The 24642-nt window shown below is 35.2% G+C and overlaps 2 protein-coding genes and 1 long non-coding RNA gene across 4 annotated transcripts; 1 reads left to right on the top strand and 2 right to left on the bottom strand.

Moving 5' to 3' along the window:
- Positions 1-3459: 3459 nt before the first annotated feature.
- Positions 3460-5401, bottom strand: LOC142230052 (uncharacterized). 2 transcript variants are annotated; one of them, XR_012720567.1, is made up of 5 exons: positions 5120-5401; positions 4467-4886; positions 4309-4405; positions 3934-4191; positions 3460-3679 (listed from the first exon to the last, which is right to left on the bottom strand). It is a non-coding gene; the product is annotated as an uncharacterized LOC142230052 (long non-coding RNA). The 2 variants fall into 2 exon arrangements; XR_012720566.1 differs by having other exon boundaries at positions 3934-4405.
- Positions 5402-15021: 9620 nt separating this feature from the next.
- On the bottom strand, positions 15022-17428 carry Rpt3 (26S proteasome regulatory subunit Rpt3). Its single transcript, XM_075299415.1, has 4 exons — positions 17272-17428; positions 17127-17210; positions 16620-17067; positions 15022-15757 (listed from the first exon to the last, which is right to left on the bottom strand). The coding sequence occupies exons 1-4, from the start codon at positions 17293-17295 to the stop codon at positions 15084-15086; spliced, it is 1230 nt and encodes a 409-aa protein (XP_075155530.1). The 5' UTR covers positions 17296-17428; the 3' UTR covers positions 15022-15083.
- Positions 17429-18913: 1485 nt separating this feature from the next.
- Remo (Remoulade) lies at positions 18914-24576 on the top strand. Its single transcript, XM_075302924.1, has 4 exons — positions 18914-19207; positions 19368-19586; positions 19655-19865; positions 19921-24576. The coding sequence occupies exons 1-4, from the start codon at positions 19008-19010 to the stop codon at positions 24406-24408; spliced, it is 5118 nt and encodes a 1705-aa protein (XP_075159039.1). The 5' UTR covers positions 18914-19007; the 3' UTR covers positions 24409-24576.
- The last annotated feature ends 66 nt before the right edge of the window (positions 24577-24642 follow it).

The following is a 24642-nucleotide window of genomic DNA, read 5'->3' as shown; positions in this document are numbered from 1 at the left end:
AGCTATATCTAAATCTGAACCGACGATCAATAGGGATCGTCTTTGAGCCGAAACAGGACCCTATACCAAATTTTAGGTCAATCGGACTAAAACTGCGAGCTGTACTTTGCACACAAAAATACATCATCAGACAGACAGACAGACAGACGGACATCGCTAAATCGACTCAGAATTTAATTCTAAGACGATCGGTATACTAAACGATGGGTCTCAGACTTTTCCTTCTTGGCGTTACATACAAATGCACAAACTTATTATACCCTGTACCACAGTAGTGGTGAAGGGTATAAAGACAATGGGTATCAATTGAGTTAAATTATTTGCTTTTAATTGCACTATTTTAATAAAGTAACCGCGGAAATTTTAACGCGAAAAGCGAACATAGTACCGGCTTTAATGCAGAATTAAAAGATGTATTTTCGTACATTATATACACTTGGTGCCATCTAGTGGCAAAAAAAAACTATGTTACCGGTAACAAATGTAATTTCCATTCCTGGCAAAGAACATGTTTTTATTGTGCCAGAGGAAAAAGTTGGCAACACTGAGAACAAGCAGACGTATAACTTTATCGCGGAAAATATTTTTTTATTTTATTTATAAATATTTGATAATATTGCTGACCCAGGCAATTCTACTGCAAATATTGCAAAGAATATGCCTGGCCGTATCCCACAAGACATGGAGTTTGATGTAGCTGAGGTAGAAATACCACCAACAAATCATCATCAACAGGCTATCATTGCCGGTAACAATAACAACGATCAAATCAGTTTACAATCGAATGATCGCAAAAGACAAAGGCTTGAAAAAGCAATAACATCGCCAGATATCGTAATTCCCGACCTGTCAGAAAAATTAAAAAACTACAAACCCACTGACCAGAACAGGTTTGGCATTCTAGGAGTGTTAGCAGATGTCAATATTGGAAGTCCCAGTACAAGTGCACAAGCCCCCACCAAAAACAACATTAACAACAACACAAAAATACAAAAACCAAAATGGTGTCCACCCATTATCATTTATAATGTTAACATAAAAACTCTTGTTGACACTCTTCGTAACACAATACCGACATTTTCTTTCAAAATTAAAAATATCAACAAAAATAAAAGCAAGCTTTACTTTTCAGATGTGACTGTTCATGCATCAATGATGGCAATCCTAAGGGAGAAAAACATACATTCATATTCTTTCACACCGAAAGAACTGAAACAAACATCTCTAATAATTAGAGGCCTCACTCCAGATACTGACACTGGAGAAATTGTATCTGAACTGAATACTATTGTTCCCGACACTGTGGCAAGCGTAGTCAAATTCACTACCCCAAATTCCATAAAGAATAATATTGATACCGGACTTTTTCTTGTATCACTATTTCCAGGTAAAACATTGAGTGACGTTTCTAAAATAAACGCACTACAAAGTCAAATAATTGAATGGGAGAAACCAAAAAAAAAAGGGGAAGACATACAGTGTCGCCGATGTCAGAGATGGGGTCACACCTCAAAAAATTGCAATTCGGGGTACAGATGCGTGAAATGTGATCAAGATCATAACCCTGGTGAATGTCAACGAAAGAGAGAAGATAATAAAGAACCATTTTGCAATAATTGCAAAGAGTCGGGACACCCCGCAAACTGGCGAGGCTGCCCCACTTACAAAAAATATGCAGCAGCCAGAAAACAAAGGATTGCCAAAGCAATAGAAGAACGCTCCATTGCAAGAAGCAATGTACAAAAAGCAATTGGTGTATCAAATATCATTCCCGAGCAAAGTTTTGCAAGTCTTTTCAAGTCACATCCTGTGCAGAGTCAGACAACACAAAAACCCTCTATTATAGAGCAATTTATGAGACTGAGTTCACTTTTCCTTGAACCAGAAGAACTAACAATTGAGCAGGAGGTAAACATATTCATGTCTGAATACTCAAAAATGAATAAAGCGGAAGCCAAAACTGAATTTATTCGTATTCTTAACAAAATTAAAACTAAATATGGACCATAGATCCATACATTTTTTAACTTTTAATATAAGATCTCTGGTTGATACCAGTAGACAGATTGACCTTAAGAATACCCTACTGCACAACAATATTGACATTGGCTTCATCCAGGAATGCCATCTGAAAAGAAATAGAAGACCACAAATAAATGGATATAATTTAGTATACGATAACTCACCATTAGGTGTTGCTGTTGTTGTAAAAAATACATTTCATTATGAGAGAGTTTATTTAAATGATGTTGGTTTCAAAGCCTCCTTCATAAAAGTTGAATCGTCCTGTAATAATATAAGGAAAAGATATTTGCTTGGGTCTGTGTATATTCCTTGCAACCACCCAGTTCAGTCGTTAGAATCTGACTTGGAAAAATTACTGAATCTTTGTCAGAACTTTGATGCATTTATACTTGGCGGTGATCTTAATTCAAGAAATCCGGCTTGGGGCGATGTAGTCGAGAATTCAAATGGTAAAATTCTGTTCAATTGGCTGGAAAATCATACATTGGATGTCGCCAGGTTATGTGATTCTTCGCCATCATACCCGAATGGTCCATCCTATCTTGATCATTTTTTAGTTAGTTCTCATCTGATCAGTGGAAATGGAACAAATTATTCAATTTCAACTTTATCATCATTCTCAGATCATTTTCCACTTAAACTTACCCTATCATTTGAACATTCTGGTCTTTTATTGAGAGCTCCAATTACCATCACCTCTTATAAAAACACAAACTGGAACAATTTTCGCACAGATATGGATCTTTCCTCTATTCAATTAATGCCTCAACACAACAACAATCTGAACAATACTGAAATCGATAACTTAATTGAAGAATTCAATGAAAGTTACAAAAGAATACATAATTCACACTCTCAACAAATTCAAATCACCAATAATAAATTCCCGCTGTCGGAAAGAACGAAAAAACTTTTCAAAATTAAACATAACTGGCAAAAACAACTGAAAAACATATTTCACCGTACCGGAAACAGATTGAGTAGTGAGTATACCATTCTCTCGAAACAAATCCAGCTATTAAAAATAATAATTAAGGAATCAGTTAACATTGAGCAAGCTGAAAATTTTAACCAAAAACTACAAAACATCAAACCTGGTCCGTCCGCCTTCAAGGAAATTTACCAAATAACGGGGAAAATAAAATCCCCATTTTGCAGTCATATCAATATCAATGACAATATTTCCACAAATCACAATGAAATAGCAAATCACTTCCAGCAATATTACACTACTGTCTTCCGGAGCACAACCCCCCCTAATCCAATCTCGGATTTTTACACAAAAGTACCTGCTTATCTCAGGGCTACAACTCCGCATATGTACTCATTTGATAATAACCTAAATGCATCTCAAAATTCTGATAGCTTACATTTTACAAATATGGAGCAGATCGGGAATATAATACAACGCATAAATAATAAAAAGTCGACTGGTATTGATGAAATCTCAAACTTTATTATTAAAAAATTTCCCAGTACGACATTAAAAATACTTACATTTATATTTAATCACTGTATAAATAATGGATATTTTCCCTCAGTGTGGAAAATTGCAAAAATATTGCCGATCAAGAAAAAATCAGATAGCGCTGAACCAGCAGACTTCCGGCCAATCTCTCTCTTATCTAATATTGGAAAACTTTTTGAACATGTACTAAAAGAGAAAATTACAAATGATTACATAATTGATCCAATATCAAATTTCCAATTTGGCTTCAGAAAAAACCATTCCACCCAGCATGCACTTTTAAAATTCCATAATGATATCATTTCAAACCTCAATAGCAAAAAATGTACTGTTGCCATTGCACTTGACATTCAGAAAGCGTTCGACACAGTATGTCACATGGGAATTTTGTATAAACTTGCTGGACTGGATACTGATCCATTCATTGTGAAAATTCTTACCAGCTATTTCACGAACCGGAAATTCTTTGTAAATATTCAAGGTACATCCTCCAGTCTAGGCGAGGCAAACAGCGGGGTACCTCAAGGAAGCGTACTGGCTCCATATCTTTTCAACATCTTCCTGAATGATTTTCCGCACACTCATGCTGAATCACAGGCGATTCTTTATGCTGATGATTGTTTGATTTATGCCCACAGCTCCTCTCCGGCGGATGCATTGGATAAAGCATTTGACCATCTCAAACTCATCAATGAATACTACGAAAAATGGGGTATAACAATTAATGCATCAAAATCTGAAGCGATATGCATAAGAAATGCATCTGGTAAATGTCCCAGGTTTGTAGTCCCGGAAAGCAAAACACTCAAACTCACGCTAAATGGCATCGAAATTCCCTTCGAGACCGAAATAAAATATCTGGGAGTCACATTCGACAACTTGCTAAAGTTTAACACACATGCACGAGCAACACTGAAAAAGACAAAGCGTGTACTAGGATCATTCTCCTACATTCTGGGAAACAAATACTTACCTCAAAAAACAAAACTCCTACTTTATAAAGTAGCCATAAGACCAATCTTGATATACGGATTTCCAATCTGGTTCACTATCTCCCCGACAGTGGCTAATGAATTGGAGATCCTCGAACGGAAAGTCTTGAGAAAATGTGTCAACAAGCATTATCAAAGCCGCGAAAAAAAATTCTCGAATTCCCATATTTATGAAATATCTGGAATTCAACCTCTATGCAGATACGCATTCAACCTCCAGCGAACATTTATTGAGAGGCTTGCTACTCACGAAAATGAACTGTTGAGCACAATTTATAACATTGAAGAATACTCTAACTGGTCTGATTCTAAATATCTATCATCCGTTGCCATCATCAATGAAAACCTGGACAATGAATCAGCCAATCACACTTTGCCGCAGTTTTTCCAGCAAACAACACCTGGAACGCATAGAGGATAGTTAATAATTATGTTAATTTCTTTTTACTATAAACTAGTCATAGAAAGAAACATGCTCATATATATTTTATTTAGATCATTAGATCTATAAAAAAAAAACAAAAACAAAAACATGAATCGCCAAAATTCACTTACTTACCTTTAACACAAACGTACCTACATTATGCTTATGCATATTCGATTTAATCTGTGATATTAATGTATAATTACTTACCTTTTCTATAAATGTTACTGTATTAGCGTTCGTAGCTAACACACAAATTGTTATCTCGTTTTAAGTGTTTTGTAGTTGTAGATTATTTATTATAAACGCAGACATTCATGCTCTGCAAGCAACAGTAAAGGTCTAGAGCAAGCCTTATTTTCATTCATCCAATGTGCAATATACGCACAATCGATATATTTACTATGAAGCAAGTTGCTGTATTACATTAAAAACCGTGTATTAGAACAAGACAAATATAGTTCTAAGTTTACTATAACTTATCGATAAGTCCACATCAACAATGTAATCGAAATGAATAAGTCTCAAATAAAAAATATACTATACTATACTATTGTGCCAGAGAGTAAGACAATACAAGAGAACGAAACTGCTAAGTGAAACTGCGTCTGTAGATGGCAGTCATTCTCTAATGTCATGCAATTTTTTCGACGTTTCTCCCAAATATCATACAGTTTGCGTCTCTGTCGGCTTTACGAAACTTAATAGCAAAATCGGATTTAGAACCTAATTGTTTGCGTCTCTGTCGGCTTTACGAAACTTCCCAATGAACACAAGATGAGCGTTTTTCAAATACGACAACTTTTCAGTTTGAGGGTAAATATAATTTTCAACATAAATTCAACTTGACTTGAAAAAATTTTGAAATTTAGCATTTTTCAAACGTTTGTGTTTATTGGGTTAATAGGAAAATAGGATTTAGAACCTACCCAATAAACGCAAACGTTTGAAAAATGCTAAATTTCAAAAAATTTTCAAACCTTTTTTCAAAGGACTAGTTGAGAGATTGTTGAGAAAATCGCTTTCTCAACAAAAGCAGACATTACCCTCAACAGTAAAATTCAAAAAACAAATAAAAAATAAATAAATAATTTCTCAAGAGTTATCCTCAAATTGAAATGCAAATTAACATTGTTGCAAATACTTTTCAACCAAAATTTTTTTCCCCACTTCAGTCAAAGCCAAAATTCTATGAATTTTGTATAATTTATTCTTTTTCGTCAAAATAAAATATATAATAATACACTACAATACTAATTGAAAAATAAATATCTTATTAAACATATCAACAAATAAGAGCAAAACAAAAAACCTTTATATCATAAACATTATTTGTAAACACTTTTGCATAAACTCATAGAAAAAAGTCTGTTGTAATAGCAAACGCTGTCTGCTGTTTTTCAGCAAACAAAATGCTGCTGTTTTAGCAGTTTTTTTGCTCTGTTACTGCAGAAAAGTCGGTTGTTTGCTGAAATTTTCTGCTGATACGAATAAAATTATAAATTGACTCCGGTCAAATGGACAATAGTAAAATGGTACACATTATATAACATCAAAAATTAAAAACAATTCGAATTTGTTGATTATGTGAACAAACTATCCTTTTTAGTAATTTACATTTTTTTAATTAAGTGGGATTTGTATACGCACATTGCAGTGAAACCACTTAGAAAAGCTTTGAAACCCTCAGAAATGTCACCAGCATTACTGAGGTGGGATAATCCACCGCTGAAAAACTTTTTTTTGGTGTTCGGTCGAAGCAGGAATCGAACCCACGACCTTGTGTATGCAAGGCGGGCATGCTAACCATTGCACCACGGTGGCCCCCACCGACAAATCTAACATGTCAATAGTTAGTCGATATATGGCTGTTCTACAATTTTAACAAAACAGCCGCAGAAAAACTCAACTTGATGAAGATCTTCTACTGAAGGACTCTATATTTTTGTAAAATATTTTCCAATAAGAGCTGGTATTTTCGTATTCGAAGAAAAATTTAATGTTTTGAGATAAATGTTCGGATGTTTATTTCATAATAAAGTGCAGTTGATAATGAAAAGCAATTTCAACCAAATATATTCATGTGAATTCTATCGTTGAGGCTGTAATTCGACGCTGGGTTGATGGCATTCTTTCATCCGACAGGAAGGTTTTAACGTCGCAATACCTTGGTGGCTTATTATGATTGCCCAGCTTGGAACCGTTTCCTGCAAGAGTTGCTTGTGTGACACGTAACTGTTAACCTAACCATAAAACAAGTTCATTTGTGAAAAAATCAAGTAACTCCGCAAGGCCACTAACCAAGCTAAACAGTCGTACATTGAGAATAAAGGACCCTCAGATAAAACAATTTTGCATTTTGACATATACGCTGAGTTGGAAATGAGTCTCATTTGTCAAGATGATTTTCCGATGAAAGTCCGGATTCTGTGGCAACAAAAATTATTTTTACCTCCTCCATATGTTATTGAATCGCGAATACAAAGGGAGCAGCGCAGCTATGTTTCCATTAAAAAAATAAAATCTCTGCCACTTTTACTCTCTTGCTAGTTTTTATTGGATAATTATTGCTAGAAAAGTACGCGAACGTTGATATGTCAAACGCCAACGCCGTCAAAGCATCACTTTTAAACGAAAACACGAGACAAGCCGGGAAAATTTAAAAAATTTTTTGTGTTCTTTTGGAATATATTTTCAATTTTTTTTTATTATATTTGGTAAGTATTGTATTGTATAATATTGTTTTCCTTTTAAAGTACTTTTGTTTTAATAATTTTTAGATTGGAAAATTACTATTATACATTGATATATGGGAGCAACCGTCGTATAATGGTTCATACCCGCTGTGCAGACAAACGGTTATGGATTCAATCCTAGTTTCGGCCAAACACCATAAAGTTTTGCAACGGTGGATTACTCCCTCTGTAATGCTGGTGACCTTTCTGAGTGTTTCAAAGCTACTCTAAAATTTTCATCGCAATGGGAAATGATGTTCAGGCTCGGCTATAAAAAGGAGATTCCTTGTCTTTGAGCTTCATGCATGGAATCGGGTGGCACTCAGTGGGTGTACAGCAGTGTTGAACTTCGGGTGAAAGAAGTTCAACACTGCTGTATCATAATGGACTAAATAGTCAAAGGGAACCTTAAATAACGGGCTGTCACTATAACTAACCTAAACTGTAACCGAATCTATCATAATTGGCAAAGTTCACCTTAAATGTGAGTATTAAAACCAGGAAAACATTAAAACGTTGCTATTTTAGCGAAATAATGCCGCGGCCTTAAGAGAATAATGTATGCTTTTAGTATGAATCAATTTGATTTTTTGCTAAAGCACCTATTTTATTGGTCAACTTTGATGACATCGTTCAATATAATTCCTATAAATAAAAATAGTTTACAAAATAAATATATCATGTTTCTGAGATATCCTTATAAAATATATAAGGATATCTCAGAGACTGCTTTATTAAAAAATGTTTAACGTCTTTTTTCGAATTCAGGAGATGAAAACACATAAAAAGCAAATTCTCATCATATGTAAATTTTAGTGTAAACTAGTGTAATTACTAATTGTTTTTTTTTTTACTTTTCATTACAGATTGTCTTAAAATTGTTATGTTATACCCGCGTGTATAAGACCAAAGAAGAAAAACAAACGAAAATAAATCCTAGACAACAATTCAACTCAACTTCCAATACTTTGATGGAATTCAATTTATTTCACACATTTAATAAATGTAGAAGTTAAAGTATTAAATGATTAACGGGTTTCATTTCAACATATCGTTAAAAAACGAAAAATTATGTTGCTGGGACCACAAACATTTGTAGTTGTTATAGCAGTAAAAATGTTAGCTATTTCAACTAACGCAGTTAGCTACTTTAGCAGCGATGTTTGTCAAAAACTTTTAGCAAACACGTTTGCTAATTCAGCAGCATTTGTTTGCTATTTTAGCTGTAAAAAATGTTTGCTGTTTCAACTAACGAATGTTTGCTGAAACAACTACATGCTACTGCTGTCCCTTTCTCAGCAAACAAAAACTGCTGTTTTAGCAAACATTTTTGCTATTATGAGTAACAAAATTTTTTGGGTGTAGATAATTCGATTTCCTTCCTGTTGGTGTCATAATACTGCGTTAAAATTAATTAATATGCGTGCAATTTGAAATTAGGAACGTGCTGGACCGCGCGTTAAAATAGATTTTCAGGAGAAGGAATTCACATAATATCCATTTTCATGTAGAAGTTAATGATATGGAATAATTGTTGTATATGTTGATAAAACGGAGTTCATTTATTGAGTGATAGAAGCAAAACTGCGCCAAATTTGGCATAATCTAAGTTTACATTGTTTGCACTAATACATACGTACAATTCAATTACAGGGTTGTTGCAATGATGAGTATTTAAACTTAACGTAAAACTAACGATGAGATCAATTCATATTCAAATACATTTCAACTATAAATTCATTATCCAACACCCCTTCTCAATATTATTAATATTGCTTTGTAATTAATTTATATAAACCTGAATAAAAAATACAAATTTACTTCAATTATATAAACCAATTAATTCTCTCAATCTAGTCATCTTCAATCGCTGTAAAGGTTTTGTGAGAATATCTGCCAGCATTATTTCAGTTGGGCAATACTCATACAAAACATCTCCAGATTCATATAAGTCTCGAACGAAATAGTATTTCACATCAATATGCTTAGTTCTCGGGTTTATCTTTTCAGCTTGCAGTATTTTCAAACAGCTTTGATTATCTTCCAAAATAGTTGGTGACGAAACATTGATATTAAATTCTTTAAATAATTGCATCAGCCAAAGAAGTTCCTGTGTCGCTTCGGCAAGTGCAACAAATTCAGCCTCAGTCGACGACAAAGTTACATTAGATTGTTTGCGGCTAGCATAGCTTATAACAGCATCACCAAGTTTAAAAATGTAGCCACTTGTAGATTTGCGCCCATTCGTGTCTCCTGCCCAATCGGCATCAGCAAATCCTTTTAGTTGTAAATCAGATTTAGAACCGACACACAGTTTCAAAGTCTTTGTTCCCTTCAGGTATTTCATTATGCGTTTGACCTCAGTCCAATCTGAGTTATTCGGGCAACTAACTTTTCTCGATAGAATCGATACGGCGACTGATATATCGGGTCGGGTATTATTCGATATATATAACAAGGAACCAATCGCCTTTCTATATAAATTGTTATCAGGTAAGATATCTCCAAGTTCGGATTTGAAATATCCAGGATCCATTGGTATTGAAGAAGTTTTAGAATTTTCGAGACCAAATTCTCTCAGTAGTTTGTCAATATAAATTTCTTGCGACAAATAATACATTCCATTTTTGCAACTTACTTCAATTCCCAAATAACGTTTCAAATCACCAAGCTCCGTTATTTCAAAATTCGACCTCAATATAGATAGTATATTATTCATTTCAACATCATTCTTCGTAGCGACAATAATGTCATCGACATAAATCAAAATGTAAACAATTGAATCGCCTTCGCCTTTAACATATAAACAAGGTTCAGCCTTTCCCCTTCTGAATCCAGAATCAATCAAAATTTTATTGATACGCTGATTCCAACAACGAGCTGATTGTTTTAATCCGTATAGGCTATGATTCAATTTACAAACAAGATTTTCGCTACCAGGTTCTACAAAGCCTTTAGGTTGTTCTATATAAATTTCTGAGTCCAACTCACCGTACAGAAATGCCGTCTTTATATCAACATGTTTAACATTCATTCTATTGAAACTTGCGATGGCCAATAAACTTCGAATGGTAGACTGTTTAACGACTGGCGCAAAAATTTCGTCGTAATTTTCACCATATTTTTGGGAATACCCCTTTGCGACCAATCTCGCCTTATACCTCATCTCACCATCAGCAGTTTCCTTCAATTTATAAACCCATTTGTTTCCGACTATTTTCTTGTCCTTCGGTAGTTCCACAAGAGTCCACGTATTATTTCTGTGCAATGCATCCATTTCTTGCCTCATAGCATCCAACCAATTTTTGCTATCTGATCTAGCCATAGCCTCTTCATAAGTATGTGGGTCATCCTCATAATAGACTTTATAACCGTACTTCTTTGCAGGTATACCTTTGTTGATTCTTGAAGATCTTCGTTCCGCGATATTAACGGATGGTTGTTCGTTGTTCTCTTCATCTGAAGGTAAATTCGATTCCGAATCAAACCCATGAAAATCGTCATCATCCGAAATTTCTGATTCTATTTCTTCTTCTTCATTTTCAAAAGAGACGCACACAAACTCTCCATTCTCTTCGCAATTATCAACAAGATCCTCTTCATTGGAAATAATTTTCGATTCCAAAAATTTTACATCTCGGCTAATTACTATTTTATTCGTCTTTGTATCCAGCAAACGATACGCCTTTGTATTATCGCAATATCCCACCAGGTTGTATTTCACAGCAACATCATCAAGCTTTCGACGTTTCTGTTTATTTACTTGAGCATATGCCACACAACCAAAAACACGGATATGATTTAAATTTGGGCACTTACCAAACCAAAGTTCGTATGGGGTAACATCAACAGCAGCAGACAACAAACGGTTTTGAATATAGTTGGCATTATTTACAGCTTCAGCCCAATATTTTATTTCAAGATTTGCATCAAAAAGCATGCATCTTGCCATTTCCGTCAAACTACGATTTCGCCTTTCGGCAACCCCGTTTTGTTCAGGGGTGTAAGGTGCAGTCAGCTGATGTATTATCCCTTTTGATTTGAAGAAACGCTCCATTCTTTTGTTTACAAATTCTCCACCTCGATCCGTTCTTAAAATTTTCATGCGTTTTCCAAATTGATTTTCGCATTCATTCACAAATTCTTTTATTTTCTCAAACGCCTTATCTTTCGATGGGAGAAAATAAATTTTACAATATCTGCTGTAGTCATCAATCAGCGTCATAAAATAGCGATTTCCAGAAGGTGTTGTGCTTTGCATTGGTCCGCATAAATCGCAATGTACTAAATCCAAAATTCCACTCGACTTAGACTCCGATGCTTTTGGAAAAGATGATCTGGCCAATTTTGCCCTTAAACATACTTCACAGTCACTAATACAGGAACATTTCTTTATTTTGATACCTTCAACAAGATCCTTGTTTATTGTAGTGTTTATAGATTGTATATTTCGATGACCAAATCGTCTGTGCCATATATGTATACATTCCGAATTTTGCGATATCTTCATTGCGCTATGACACTGCTTCAGCACATACATATTGTTTTCAAGAACTGCCTTTGCAAATACATTTCCACCTTTAACTATTGTGCAACCACCAGCCTTGAACAAAATTTCATAATTTTCCACATCTAATTTCCGAACTGAGATTAAATTTCCGTCCAATTCCGGAACAAACAAAACATTTCTTACACGGATTTTGTTGCCTTCACAAAACAGCTCACAGTCTCCAATGCCGCTTGTTTTTAGCTCTGTCCCATTAGCCAAATATACAACATCATAATGGTTTTTATTCAGTGTAACAAAATAATTTTCCTCGCAACACATATGGCAAGTTGCAGCCGAATCAATATACCATTCTCTGTTAAGCCTTTTATTTTTCACACTAAAACAAGCATTTCTATCTTTACCACTTTGTACGACATTCGCCCTGTTATCATTTGATCGTTGTTTTTGTGAATTCCTGTTGGGGCAATTTCTTTTTATGTGACCTGGTCTTCCACATAAATAACATTTCGGCACAAATTTCTTCTTCTGTATCTTGAATGCAGATTCAACTTGTTGATCGGAACTAGTCTTCCTCTTGTATTCCATCAAAAGTTTTTCTTTCACTAAATCCAGCGAGAGATCAGCTTCAGGTCTCATTTCCAGTGATGAAATAACGTGACTATAGTCCTCTGATAGCGTACCCAACAAAAATGCAACAGCCTTATGATCCTCAACAGTTTCTCCTAAATCTCGCAATTTATCCACAATCGATAAAAATTCGCAGATGTGATCCTCCATAGTTTTACCAGCATCAAAACGCATAGATGACATTTGCCTAAGTAAACTAACTTTGTTGGTTATGTTTGCTTTTTCGTGATGTTTCTTTAAAGCGTCCCAAAACTCCTTTGCAGTTTTCAGTTGCTTTATGATTACTTTCTGTGACTCCTCCACAGCCAAACCAATAGCAGCCCTCGCTTTACCATCACGCACCAACCACTTAGCAGCATCATCACCAGTCAACGCAGGATTTGCACCTCTAACAACCACATCCCACAGCTCTCTTTCCAGCAGCAGCAATTCCATATTAAATTTCCAAATATGATAATTGCTATTTGATAGCTTAGGAAATTGTGTGTAATTCATTGTCATCTTTTTACTTTTCTTATAATTTACTCAAAAAACGATCACAAAGTTAACGCGATTATAGGCCCATAACCTGTTGTATATGTTGATAAAACGGAGTTCATTTATTGAGTGATAGAAGCAAAACTGCGCCAAATTTGGCATAATCTAAGTTTACATTGTTTGCACTAATACATACGTACAATTCAATTACAGGGTTGTTGCAATGATGAGTATTTAAACTTAACGTAAAACTAACGATGAGATCAATTCATATTCAAATACATTTCAACTATAAATTCATTATCCAACAATAATATCAAGTTTTTAACAATTTTAATTGGTTGCACCTGGAAACTTTTTCTTGTCGATAAGCCACTCATTTTTCATCGGTCAGCATCTTAATGTTTGCAAGAGTGTATCATCCAAAGACTTTAGTTTTCTGCAAAGACTTAAATTTAGTTACTTCTCTAGAATTTTGATTTAATTTTTCGTATTGACTTACAAATTATTATAAACTATTTGAAGCAGTTCCAGTTAATTGTCCAACATTTCTTCATCGGTCAGCTTTTTAATGTTTTTAAGAACGTAGAATCCATAATATTAGTTTTCGGCAAGAGACACATTTACTGACTTTCTTAAGATTTTATTTCATTTTTTATTTTCACCTACCTATTATTATAAAGTATTTGGAGTAATTTCAGTTATTTGTCTAAAATTTTCCAATTTTTTATTTCTTCCAATTGACCACGAACTTCGTTGCACAAAGAAGTATTAAAACCCATATGGTTTTTTTCGTTGCATTTTAGGGTAGTGTTTTGTCAAAGTTTTCTCATATTATCTTCAACACCTTTTCAAAGATTTCGTCAACATTTTGGCAAATTGGAAGTAATTCGCCAACAATTGAAGATGAGCTGTTTCAAGTCAAGTTGAATTTATGTTGAAAATTACATTTACCCTCAAACTGAAAAGTTGTTGCATTAGAAAAACGCTCATCTTGTGTTTATTGGGTAATTGTTCTAATGTTCTTTTTTATAAATGTTTCCATTCAATTAATTTTTTTTTGCCAGACAATTTGAAATTATAACTGCCGATGGCTTATGGAAATTATAACTGCCAATTTACTAATTTCGACCGCAAAACCGGTAATACCGGAATGCTGCAGTCATCTATACGGTTGTCATTTGTTTTCTCTGATTGTGCCAATAAACCATGGTTCAGCACCTGGCGGAGTGTAAAATTTGATCAATTTGTAAAAATTAGATAAGAAAACACAGGTGTAATCAAAAACTTGATAAAAGTGTAGTGACATAGTGTATTTTTGATTTTATGTTTTTACATTTCATCGTTCAAATTAACTTCCAGGGCTCAATTTTTAAGCAATGCAAAGGATTCCAAAATTGAATACTTTAATCCTATTACAGGCCTACGTAAAATTCACTGGAGATGGCCAAAAGTTGCACAATTTCCGGATCATAACTTGGAGATGCATACTACTTTTTTGCAAATCGTTTTTTTGCTGGCTACATTTGGCTCATTTAGCTCTAATATATGGGTAATAGTGCCTCCTCTATATCTTTTGTACACTGTCCATTTTTGTGTTATAACTTTCACTTTATTTAAAGTTGGATTAATTTTTTACTCTGTTAAGTACTTAAAGTTCATTTAATATTAACAGAGCTTGATAAGAAAGGAAAATGTTAATATTAATTTCAATGTTAACTATTCTGTCGGACATCCAGGCATTTGGATCAAAGAGAAAAAAATTAATTGTTTAAAATATTACTTTATTGAACGAATTTGTAAATATAAATGTATACGATTTAGATTATTTGTAGAATTCGTGTTCCTGTTCATCCTTTTTGATATTGTTTTTGTAACCTTTTTCAAAATCTTTGGAGAGCACAATGTATCGATTTTCTCTAACAGCATGCATACCAGCTTCTTGACAAATTGCGTTTATATCTGCTCCAGAAATTTTATCGGGTCGAGCTACGAACTCTTCCAAGTCTACATCTTCACTAAGGTTCATTTTAGAAGTAATGGTAGAAAATACCAAACGCTTTTGACGTCTGTCCGGTAGGGGGAATTCTATTTTTCTGTCCAAACGTCCTGGACGTAAAAGGGCCGGATCTAATGTGTCCGCACGATTTGTTGCCATTATAACTTTAACATTTGTTGTCTGGTCGAAGCCATCCATTTGATTTAGTAGCTCAAGAAGTATACGTTGCACTTCACGATCAGCGCCTGTTTGTGCATCAAAACGTTTTGTAGCAATTGCATCAATTTCGTCTATAAATATTATAGCTGGAGCATTTTCTTTAGCCAACCGGAAGACATCACGCACCATTCGGGGCCCCTCGCCAAGATACTTTTGCACGAATTCGGACCCAACGACTCTTATAAAAGATGCGGTAGTGTGATGTGCCACAGCCTTTGCCAACATAGTTTTACCACATCCGGGAGGACCATACATTAATACACCTCGTGGTGGATCAATACCTGGAATAACGCATATTTACAAATTATTTTTATTATTCAGGGTTTTTATATGTATTGCGTATATGCTTTAAAATAGTGGAATAGCTCTATTCAATTGATCAAGGCGTGTTTGCAGTTAACAGTAAGTACTTATTATGGTGATGCTCAAATTAAAATGTATTTGTATTAAAAACTGAATGACGATTGTGCATCGAACTTTCCCAATTTGTACAATTTAATACAAACACGTCCACTGCGTCTTAAAGATAAACTATGTATTGTTGGTGACTTGTACTACGAAATTCGTAATAGGTACCTATTACGGGAGTTTATTTACTAAAACACTTCTGTTCAGCTGGGCGATGTAATTAAAATCTTCATTGTTGCGGCAGAGAAATGAAAACACAACCTTGTTGAATAACTATCCAGCAAAAAAATTGAAAGTTATTCTAATGGCAGAACTTCAAAAGCACATCCAAAAATGTTTATTTTATTTAAAAATCATAAAAAATTATAAAAATAATTTATTTGGCAAAATATTACTAAATTTTTTAATTCACATCCAAAACAGCGAATTCGAATCACACCTTAGAAATTGATGCAAATTTAGAGCAACGACTGTTAAAACAAAAGCAAAGATTTTCCAAATTCAGCAAATATTTTTCGAAAGCAATGCCTCACATTGGAACAAATTTCTGTCACTTCTTTGATTTTATTTTGGTTCTACAATTTGGAAAGCTCCCTCTACAGTTATACTTTTTTCAAGACAAAGATAATAAAGGCAAAAGTTTTCCTGACCAAATCAATAATTTTCAAATTGGACTAATGCTAGTGTTATCTTCTGACAAATTTGGCAGCAAAAACTCACACAAAAATAACTTACCGATTTGTTTGTACAGTTCAAAGTGTGTAAGTGGTAATTCGACAGCTTCCCGAATCTCTTGTTTTTGCATATCCATACCACCGATATCGGCATAACTGACGTCAGGTTTTTCATCTGGCTGCAGCATGGATATAGAGCTGTCTGCTTCTGGAGGTAATACATCAACCAATGCATTACTATGTTTGTGTAAAGCAACTGAAGCAGATGGTTTCAACAATTCACGATCAATTGTAGAAAGAATACGAACGTAATAGTTTGAACCAGTAGTCGAGCCTACTATGCCTGTGTTTTGGTCCACTGCTTCTAAAAACTGTCCTATGACAAGTGGTACTGACTGAATGCGTTTTACCTCCTCTTGAGCATGAAGGTATTCCTTCTTCAAATTGCGCTGTTCATCTTTTATGTATTCCTCCTGGACTTCTAAAAACTCCAAAGTTTTTTGTAATTTCTAAACGAAAGATAAATACTTTAGATTGTAAACCTAGTAGCATATTATGGTTTTTAAACCTTATAGCGCACGTAAAGGTCATCAACATCCAATTCATCAAGCGAACTGTGGGCATCTTTCAACTTGAAGTCAAACATCTCCTCCTTTAATGAAAATAAAATTAATTAGAATATTACAACATAAATGATTTTTGTATTCCACAACCTTTTCCGGCATTAGAGTCTCCATATTTCCTTCCAAATAATTTAAACAAACAGATTATTGAACAGGAATTTGCGATGACTTCGTAAAATAATTTGTAGTCGATCCTCTTCTTCTTTTTCGAATGAATGACTAGTTAATTTCTATACAAAGTGCACATAGAAAAGCCAACAAATCCTTCAAAACAAGTTCGAAAATATAAAAAACACACGGGTAGTGTATCGACGACATATTGATGTTGTGGGACATTCTGTCACACAATAGCTCTGTTCGTATGTACATTAATTGGAAATATATTTAATAAAAAAGTTAGGAAAAAGCTCGTATACGCCAGGACAATATTCATGCAAATATTGCACAGTTTAAATAGTAGAACTCTAAGAGTAGATTACAACCATATTTTACAGACAATCTGCCTCCATCGAGAATAAAAACACCCCTGCCAACATTTTTTGAATTTGGGGGCGCTTCTGAGAATCCCCAGTACGTCGAAAACAATCATATACGATATCAAAAACTCGTCGGAAAAGCGCCGTCACTATTGAGAAGTTGTACCACGCCAAGTTACTACAAAAAGGTTTCGCATGAGTGCAATTATTAGGTACCTTTATAGATCAATTTAGAACGATGCCAATAAGAGACCCTCCAAACAATCAGAAAAAGCACATTTTAAGATAGTGGTAAAAGAATCATTGTGGTCGAGTAAAACACGTTTGTTTAGATATTTATTAATTTGATTAATCATTTACAAATTCTTAAAAATATAACATTTATACCACTATCACATCACATTTAACATAATTTTTTGCATTAATGATGATGTAGAGTTACAAGTAGCGAGTTACATGTTCCAGCGTCTATCATAAATTAATAAAATAAATAGTGATGGCAAAATACTTTCATGCGAATAGTGATGGCAAAATACTACCACAGTTGGCGATTGTTGCATATGTTGGCCACAATATAAGTTATGTCCGCCTGCATAACCGATCGACAACACATTTGTCGATTATTTAGTTATCGCCGACAATTCGTACCGATCCGGACGGAATGTCTGTCTTCGAACATAACTTCTAGTGTGGCCAATATCGGGGATATGTTCGACACCAGCACTTCGTCCGTATAAACTTATTGTCTGAAGGACGCATTACAGACATTACGCATACGTGCTTAATACGCCGACAATTCGTATCGATCCGGACGGAATGTCTGTCTTCGAACATAACTTCTAATGTGGCCAATATCGGGGATCTATTCGACACCAGCAATTCGTCCGTATAAACTTATTGCCTAAAGGACGCATTACAGACATTACGCATAATGCGCTTTACAGACTATCAGTTATTCCGGACGGAATGTCGGTGTTTGTAAAGAATCTTACAGTGTGTCGGATCGATACGACTTGTCGGCGATGACTAAATAATCGGTAAATGTGTTATCGATCCCATAAACATGCAGCAGTATCGATTATGCCTTCGGACTTAACTTATATTGTGCACAATGTATGGGATATGTTCGACACGAGCACTGTCGTCCGGAATAACTGATAGTCTGTAAAGCGCATAACGTGCATAATACGCTCCAACTTAGGTATGTATATTATTGTACACATGTAAGCTGGTATGAAAGTACATAAATTTGCATCGCTGCGGTTAATTTCGAGTATAAACATAAACAAAAAACCTAAATGTACTGAAAAATACAATTATAAAAGCATATTATCAATGTGCTAGGAAACAATGATTAAATTATCATATAAGTGGTGTTTATTTTGCGTTTTTCTTTTGTACGTAAACGCAAAGTGCCCTGATAAATGCGTTTGCCGAAATGCTGCTCCAAATACAACTTCTACTTGGAGTTTGCGAGTTTCATGCAGTGAAAAAAACCTTATTTGGCAAAATCTGGATTTTGGAGATGACATAGTTAATGTGGTAACATTGTGAGTATTCTTATAATGTGACACATCGAAAGGAAGATATCTCTCGATCTATACATTTCGGTCGATGGATTATTGGTCAGTAGCCCTTGGGTGACCAATAATCCATAAAAGCAGCCATTACTTTGATGTTGCGACCATAAAACACGATTCTTTCTTTCAGAGACTTAAGCAAAAATGGTTTATCTACATTTGAAAAAGAGTTCTTTCGCAATATGACAGAACTGAAGCGTCTGGATTTATCAGGAAACATACTCAAGACTATAGACAAAAGTACTTTCGGTGATGCCTTTGAAAATCTGGAGAGACTGCGTTTGAACAACAATTCGATAGCCCACATATATCCGGGATCATTTGATCATTTAATAAATCTTAAACAGTTGTATGTACCATTTACCCTATCTACCCTTTTATAGATTATGAATCTTGTTTTTTCAAAAAAATCATCAGGGATATATCACATAATCCATTGCATTGTGATTGTGATTTAATATGGCTTGTGAGTTGGTCTAATAGCCGCTTTGTGAAATTGCAGCCACCACCTAAATGTGAATCGGAAGATTTCAAAGGTGTGCCGCTTAGGAGATTAGTTGTTGGCGTTGATTTATACTGCGAGTCACCCTTGCAACCTTTATTAGAATTTATTCCAAAAAATAATCAGGTAATTACAATTTTTACATAGTAGAAAGTAAAAAATACATTGTTATATTTTTTAGGTTGTCTTCGAAGGGGACGAACTAATACTAAAGTGTCGAGCTCCACGTGTTGCTATTGGCGGCCATAGGGAATCGGAGGATCTACCGACAAGAGCACATGTTTTTTGGGGTTGGTCGGATAAAATTCGTAGTAAAAACTCTACGGATGATGTTATTTACCACGATCCCCAAAAGGTTCTTAACGATGTTCATTTGGAAAGTAAGCATACCACCGACTCGGGAATTCTCGATTCCGTACTCCGTATAGCGAGTGTAAGGAGGAACCATACTGGTACATACGATTGTACGCTACGATCCCAACAGGCCAATATGTCGCACGCCATTGCTGTTATTGTTATTGCCAAAAATACGTTGTATTGTCCAGCGGTATATGTGAAAACGAATAAAGGGAGCTATCGTTGGCCCCAGACAGTTCGTGGTCAGACTGTAGAACAGGAATGTGCAGAAGAGTCAAACAATGGCCAAGTGGCAACTTATCATTGCGATGAAATGGGTAATTGGATTGATCTTAATACGCAGTCATGTTCATATGTTAGCCCTACCACAAGGCTTTTGGAACAGTTTGCTAAAATGGATTTAAATTTAAACCGAGCTAACGTACTTGAAATTGCCAGAAGTGTTCATAACTTTACCCACACTTCGAACAACTTACGTCGCATTCAGGATCCTATTGACTTGGAATTTGTGGCAAGAACTTTAGTTAAATATCTGGATTTTATTGGATATCAAAAAGAACTGGCCTATTTACTTTTGGATATAGTGTCTCAGCTTTTGACCTTGCCTTCCAAAACATTTTATGATGCCCAGAAAGAATTCGGAAGTGGGCTTAAATTACTGAAATGTGTGGAAATAGCATCAAGACAGACATCTATGGAATCACCAGCTCCAAACGAACATCTAACAAAGGAAGATTTAGTATCATTTCCTCGCAGTTTTTTTGTAGACTACTTCAAAGTTCGATCGGAATCATTTTCAGGAATTTCTTGTGTATGGTTACACTCGACCCAATCGTCACCATCCATATTTGAATGTAGCACTTCAAACGATTCGTTTCCCTCATTTGAACGTTATGTCGATGCAGCAATTGAGATACCAGTAAATTCTATATTTCATAATGGGTCAAAAGTATCAACATCAAGAAGTATTAAAATTATGGTAGCAGTATTTCGCAATGCAAATTTATTGCCACATTTATCAGATAATAATAGTATAATATTGTCATCGCCTATTATTGGGACGAAGATCGTTCCGGATGATCAGACGACAACAACATTTGAAGTTGTCGATATGGAGGATAAACACCAGATAATTGTCCTGCTACGTGTTCATCCTTATCATAATGAGAAAAGTGTACCCATACCTGCGTGGTGGGATTCCGATCGTAATCAATGGTCACCTACCATGTGTCAACAGTTATATCTCCATAGAGGATTGTTAATGTTTTCGTGCAAACGTTTAGGCTATTACGGATTGCTGCAACAGTCATTACATTTAAATGATTTCAAAAGCGATAATGCTGGGGCCCGTTTTCGATTCCTACCATATCCCATATATGTGGGGACCGCAGTGTTATTTGTATGTTTGGCCATTAACATAGTAACATTCGTCGTTTTTGGCCAGTCTATACTCATAAATCGCCAACAACGCCATACATTTATTAACACATGGCTAGCTTTATTGTCCTTATCCTTAGTTTTTACACTGGGAATATATCAGACAGAGAGACAGGACAATTGCCGTTTGATAGGCATACTTATACATTATTTATCTCTTTGCATATTGTTGTGGCTATGTGTTAGCCTTAGTACCATGTACAAGCGGTTATCGAAAAATCATCGAGTAATTGATTCGGACATGCCAAAAGAACGTCTGAGGAAGCCAATCATGGGTATTTACCTTGTTGGTTGGGGTATTGCCATGATGATTTGTGGAATTAGTGGCGCTGTGAATATTAACGAATATGCCGCCTATTCATTTTGCTTTCTTCACAATCCATCGGCCCTAAATGCTATGCTAGTTCCTGGTGGAATACTCCTAATTTTTCTATTTATTCTATTTTTAACCATATACTATCAATTGAATCATAGAAACTCCGTTGCCAGTATAGTCCACAACAATCAGTTTTCGGATAACACTCAAGCCACTGAAAACATTGATATGGATTGGTTAGACTCGACACATGGAAACCAGACACGGCGTACTAATGGCACCACCAAATCACTTAACCTGGATCAATATACCAGTCTTACTCTCAGTAACACAGCACCAAGTAGCATTGTAGATGATTTTGAACGATCGAATCTGTCACATTTGAGAGCACATTTTCTCTTCCTAATATTGTTTGTGGTATCGTGGATGTCTGCAGCAGCATTCATTATGCACTCATCTCTGGAACAACGTGATGAGAGTAGCCATATGTATGCGCTCATCTATTCATTTTCTTCCTGCATTCTCGGAATATTTATCCTAGTATTTTTTACAATAACTAGAAATGATACACGTCGACAATGGGGTCAGAATCCCTGTTGTGGAAATGAGAACGTTGGTGACTCATACGAGGAGAAGGAACCATCACCGCCAATTGTGACTTATAAACCTTATGAGACGGCCGCCAATAATTCAGGAGCCTCTCGTTCAAACTCACAATGCTCCAAACATCGGACCAGCAATATTGATGCTACCCAACATCTACTGAGCTCAACATCCTCAGCTCCCCCTCCTCCTGCAACCATAATAAATAACCAACAAATAAGTATAGGAGGCTTGTCCCATGAAATACCTAGTGCCGAGATTTTCTATAACCCAAATCAAATTAATGTTGCCAGAAAATTTTTTAAAAAACAAAAGCGATTGGCAAAAAGGAACAATTTCGAATTGCAAAGACAAAAGGATCGGATCGAATGTGGAGGTACAGGTCATGGAGGAACTGATACATTCAGTGATGGCTCTTCAACCACTGGTGGTAATATATATTCGAGGCGGCATAATGCAATGACCTTATTATTAAGCAGCAGAGTTGGTAAAGTTAACAATACGAACATAAACTATAAACCAGATTATAAAGTCAGCTATAAATCAAATACAGCGCAACCAACGTTAAGCCCATTTGAGGAGGACAATTTTTTTGTGTCAACAGCAGTGACTCCATCGAGTAATAATCAAGATAGTACCATTCGTAAGCGTGGTACCATATTGGCAATGAATATATATACAAATATTCCGGAAACCATGGCACCACAACATGAGATACACAACGTGAAATCACGATCACTTAAACCTTTGGAGGAACATACTGAGGAAATGGATGAGATCGATAATAGTTCACACGATGACAATGTACCATTGTATGAGAATACGAAAATAAGTGTTGTAAAGCCCTCCACTAACAATATATTCAATACATCGTTGGATTCTACTCCGCCAACTGATGGGCCAGCAACTTCTACACCAAACAAAATATCGATATCATTGCCAAATGAGGATAACATGCAGTCACTCCTATTGGACCATGATGATAAAGCGGCGATGAATAGCTTGGGATTGCCAATGCCCTCACCTATTACAAACACAAACGTCAATGACCATTTGGTTAGCGATGATGACGACGAAGAAGAAGACAATCATCTAGCATTGGATCGTAACGAAATATATGTTTCCAATTCATTGCAAATAACTACCAGGGTTGATGTAGAAGATGACTTTGCATCGGTTCTTATTAGATGCAGTAGCCAGCCAAAGCATTCAAAATCTTTAAATAATTTAAATAGTGTTTTTGAGAATGTGAGTGGTGATAATTCGGGAATTATTGACATTGACAAACGAAATGCAAACTATGGATCAGAGCAAATTCTGGCCCAATCATCAAGTGGAACTCAACGTCGTTCCACTCTAACCAATGAGGAACAATGTGAGTCCAATCAATCAATATCACCACCACAAAAATATTTCGCCGAAACCCCAGGAGAGGCTGATGAAAGCGATTTAAATTATCAGCATTCTGAAATAAGCATACGAAGCCATGGCTTGTATGCCCCACAAGCAGACAACGATTTAACTTTGACAGATTTTCGTTACCAATCTTCCAATGCAAGTGAAAATGACATGGCTTTAAATGATTTCGATGATGAATTTTCTGTATTCGATACAAATAATTTCAGTCACGACCAACTAGACGGCAATGAAAATGAAGAAACAAATCAATCAGATACTTTGAACACTTCAATTGATGAATTGTATGAAGCCATAAAACGTAGACGAAGTCCTCCTGCAGACTCATGCGATAATATCGATATGCCAAAAAATACATGCCTTGAGGATACATTAACCGATTGTCAATCTCTGAAGACTGATACGATTGTCACTAATCGAAATCAACAAAATCCAGCTTTTGTAAAAGCTTTTCGCGAGAATCTCATAGACGACGACAGTAGTCAAAGCAGTGTTATTTCTTATATAGATCCAAAACTGACGAAAACTACAAATAGTTGAACATATATTGATATATACATATATTGTATATGTTTTTGAATATAGTCACTCGTCTCCATAGGCATGTTATAATTAAGATTGAACTGAAGTTAGAAATTTATATATATATATATATTTTTTTTTGTATCTAAGAATTTTTAACTTTTCTGTATAGTTCCCACACACATGTCATATTTTATATATAAATTACTCATTTCATAGATATTGCTTAAGATTGAAAAGTAGACTACAACG

Source organism: Haematobia irritans, chromosome 3, assembly GCF_050003625.1.
Source record: "Haematobia irritans isolate KBUSLIRL chromosome 3, ASM5000362v1, whole genome shotgun sequence".
Classification (NCBI taxonomy): Eukaryota; Metazoa; Arthropoda; class Insecta; order Diptera; family Muscidae; genus Haematobia; species Haematobia irritans.
The sequence above is the reverse complement of the archived record's forward strand: the minus strand, read 5'-3'. Positions and strand labels throughout refer to the sequence as shown.

Coding starts and splice junctions, on each gene's coding strand:
- Rpt3 (XM_075299415.1), bottom strand. CDS start 17,295: ATGGAGACTCTAATGCCGGAAAAG. Junction 17,211..17,271: donor AGACTCTAATGCCGGAAAAG/GTTGTGGAATAC, acceptor TTTTCATTAAAG/GAGGAGATGTTTGACTTCAA. Junction 17,068..17,126: donor ACCTTTACGTGCGCTATAAG/GTTTAAAAACCA, acceptor TCTTTCGTTTAG/AAATTACAAAAAACTTTGGA.
- Remo (XM_075302924.1), top strand. CDS start 19,008: ATGATTAAATTATCATATAAGTGGTGTTTATTTTGCGTTTTTCTTTTG. Junction 19,208..19,367: donor ATAGTTAATGTGGTAACATT/GTGAGTATTCTT, acceptor TCTTTCTTTCAG/AGACTTAAGCAAAAATGGTT. Junction 19,587..19,654: donor TTAATAAATCTTAAACAGTT/GTATGTACCATT, acceptor AAAAATCATCAG/GGATATATCACATAATCCAT.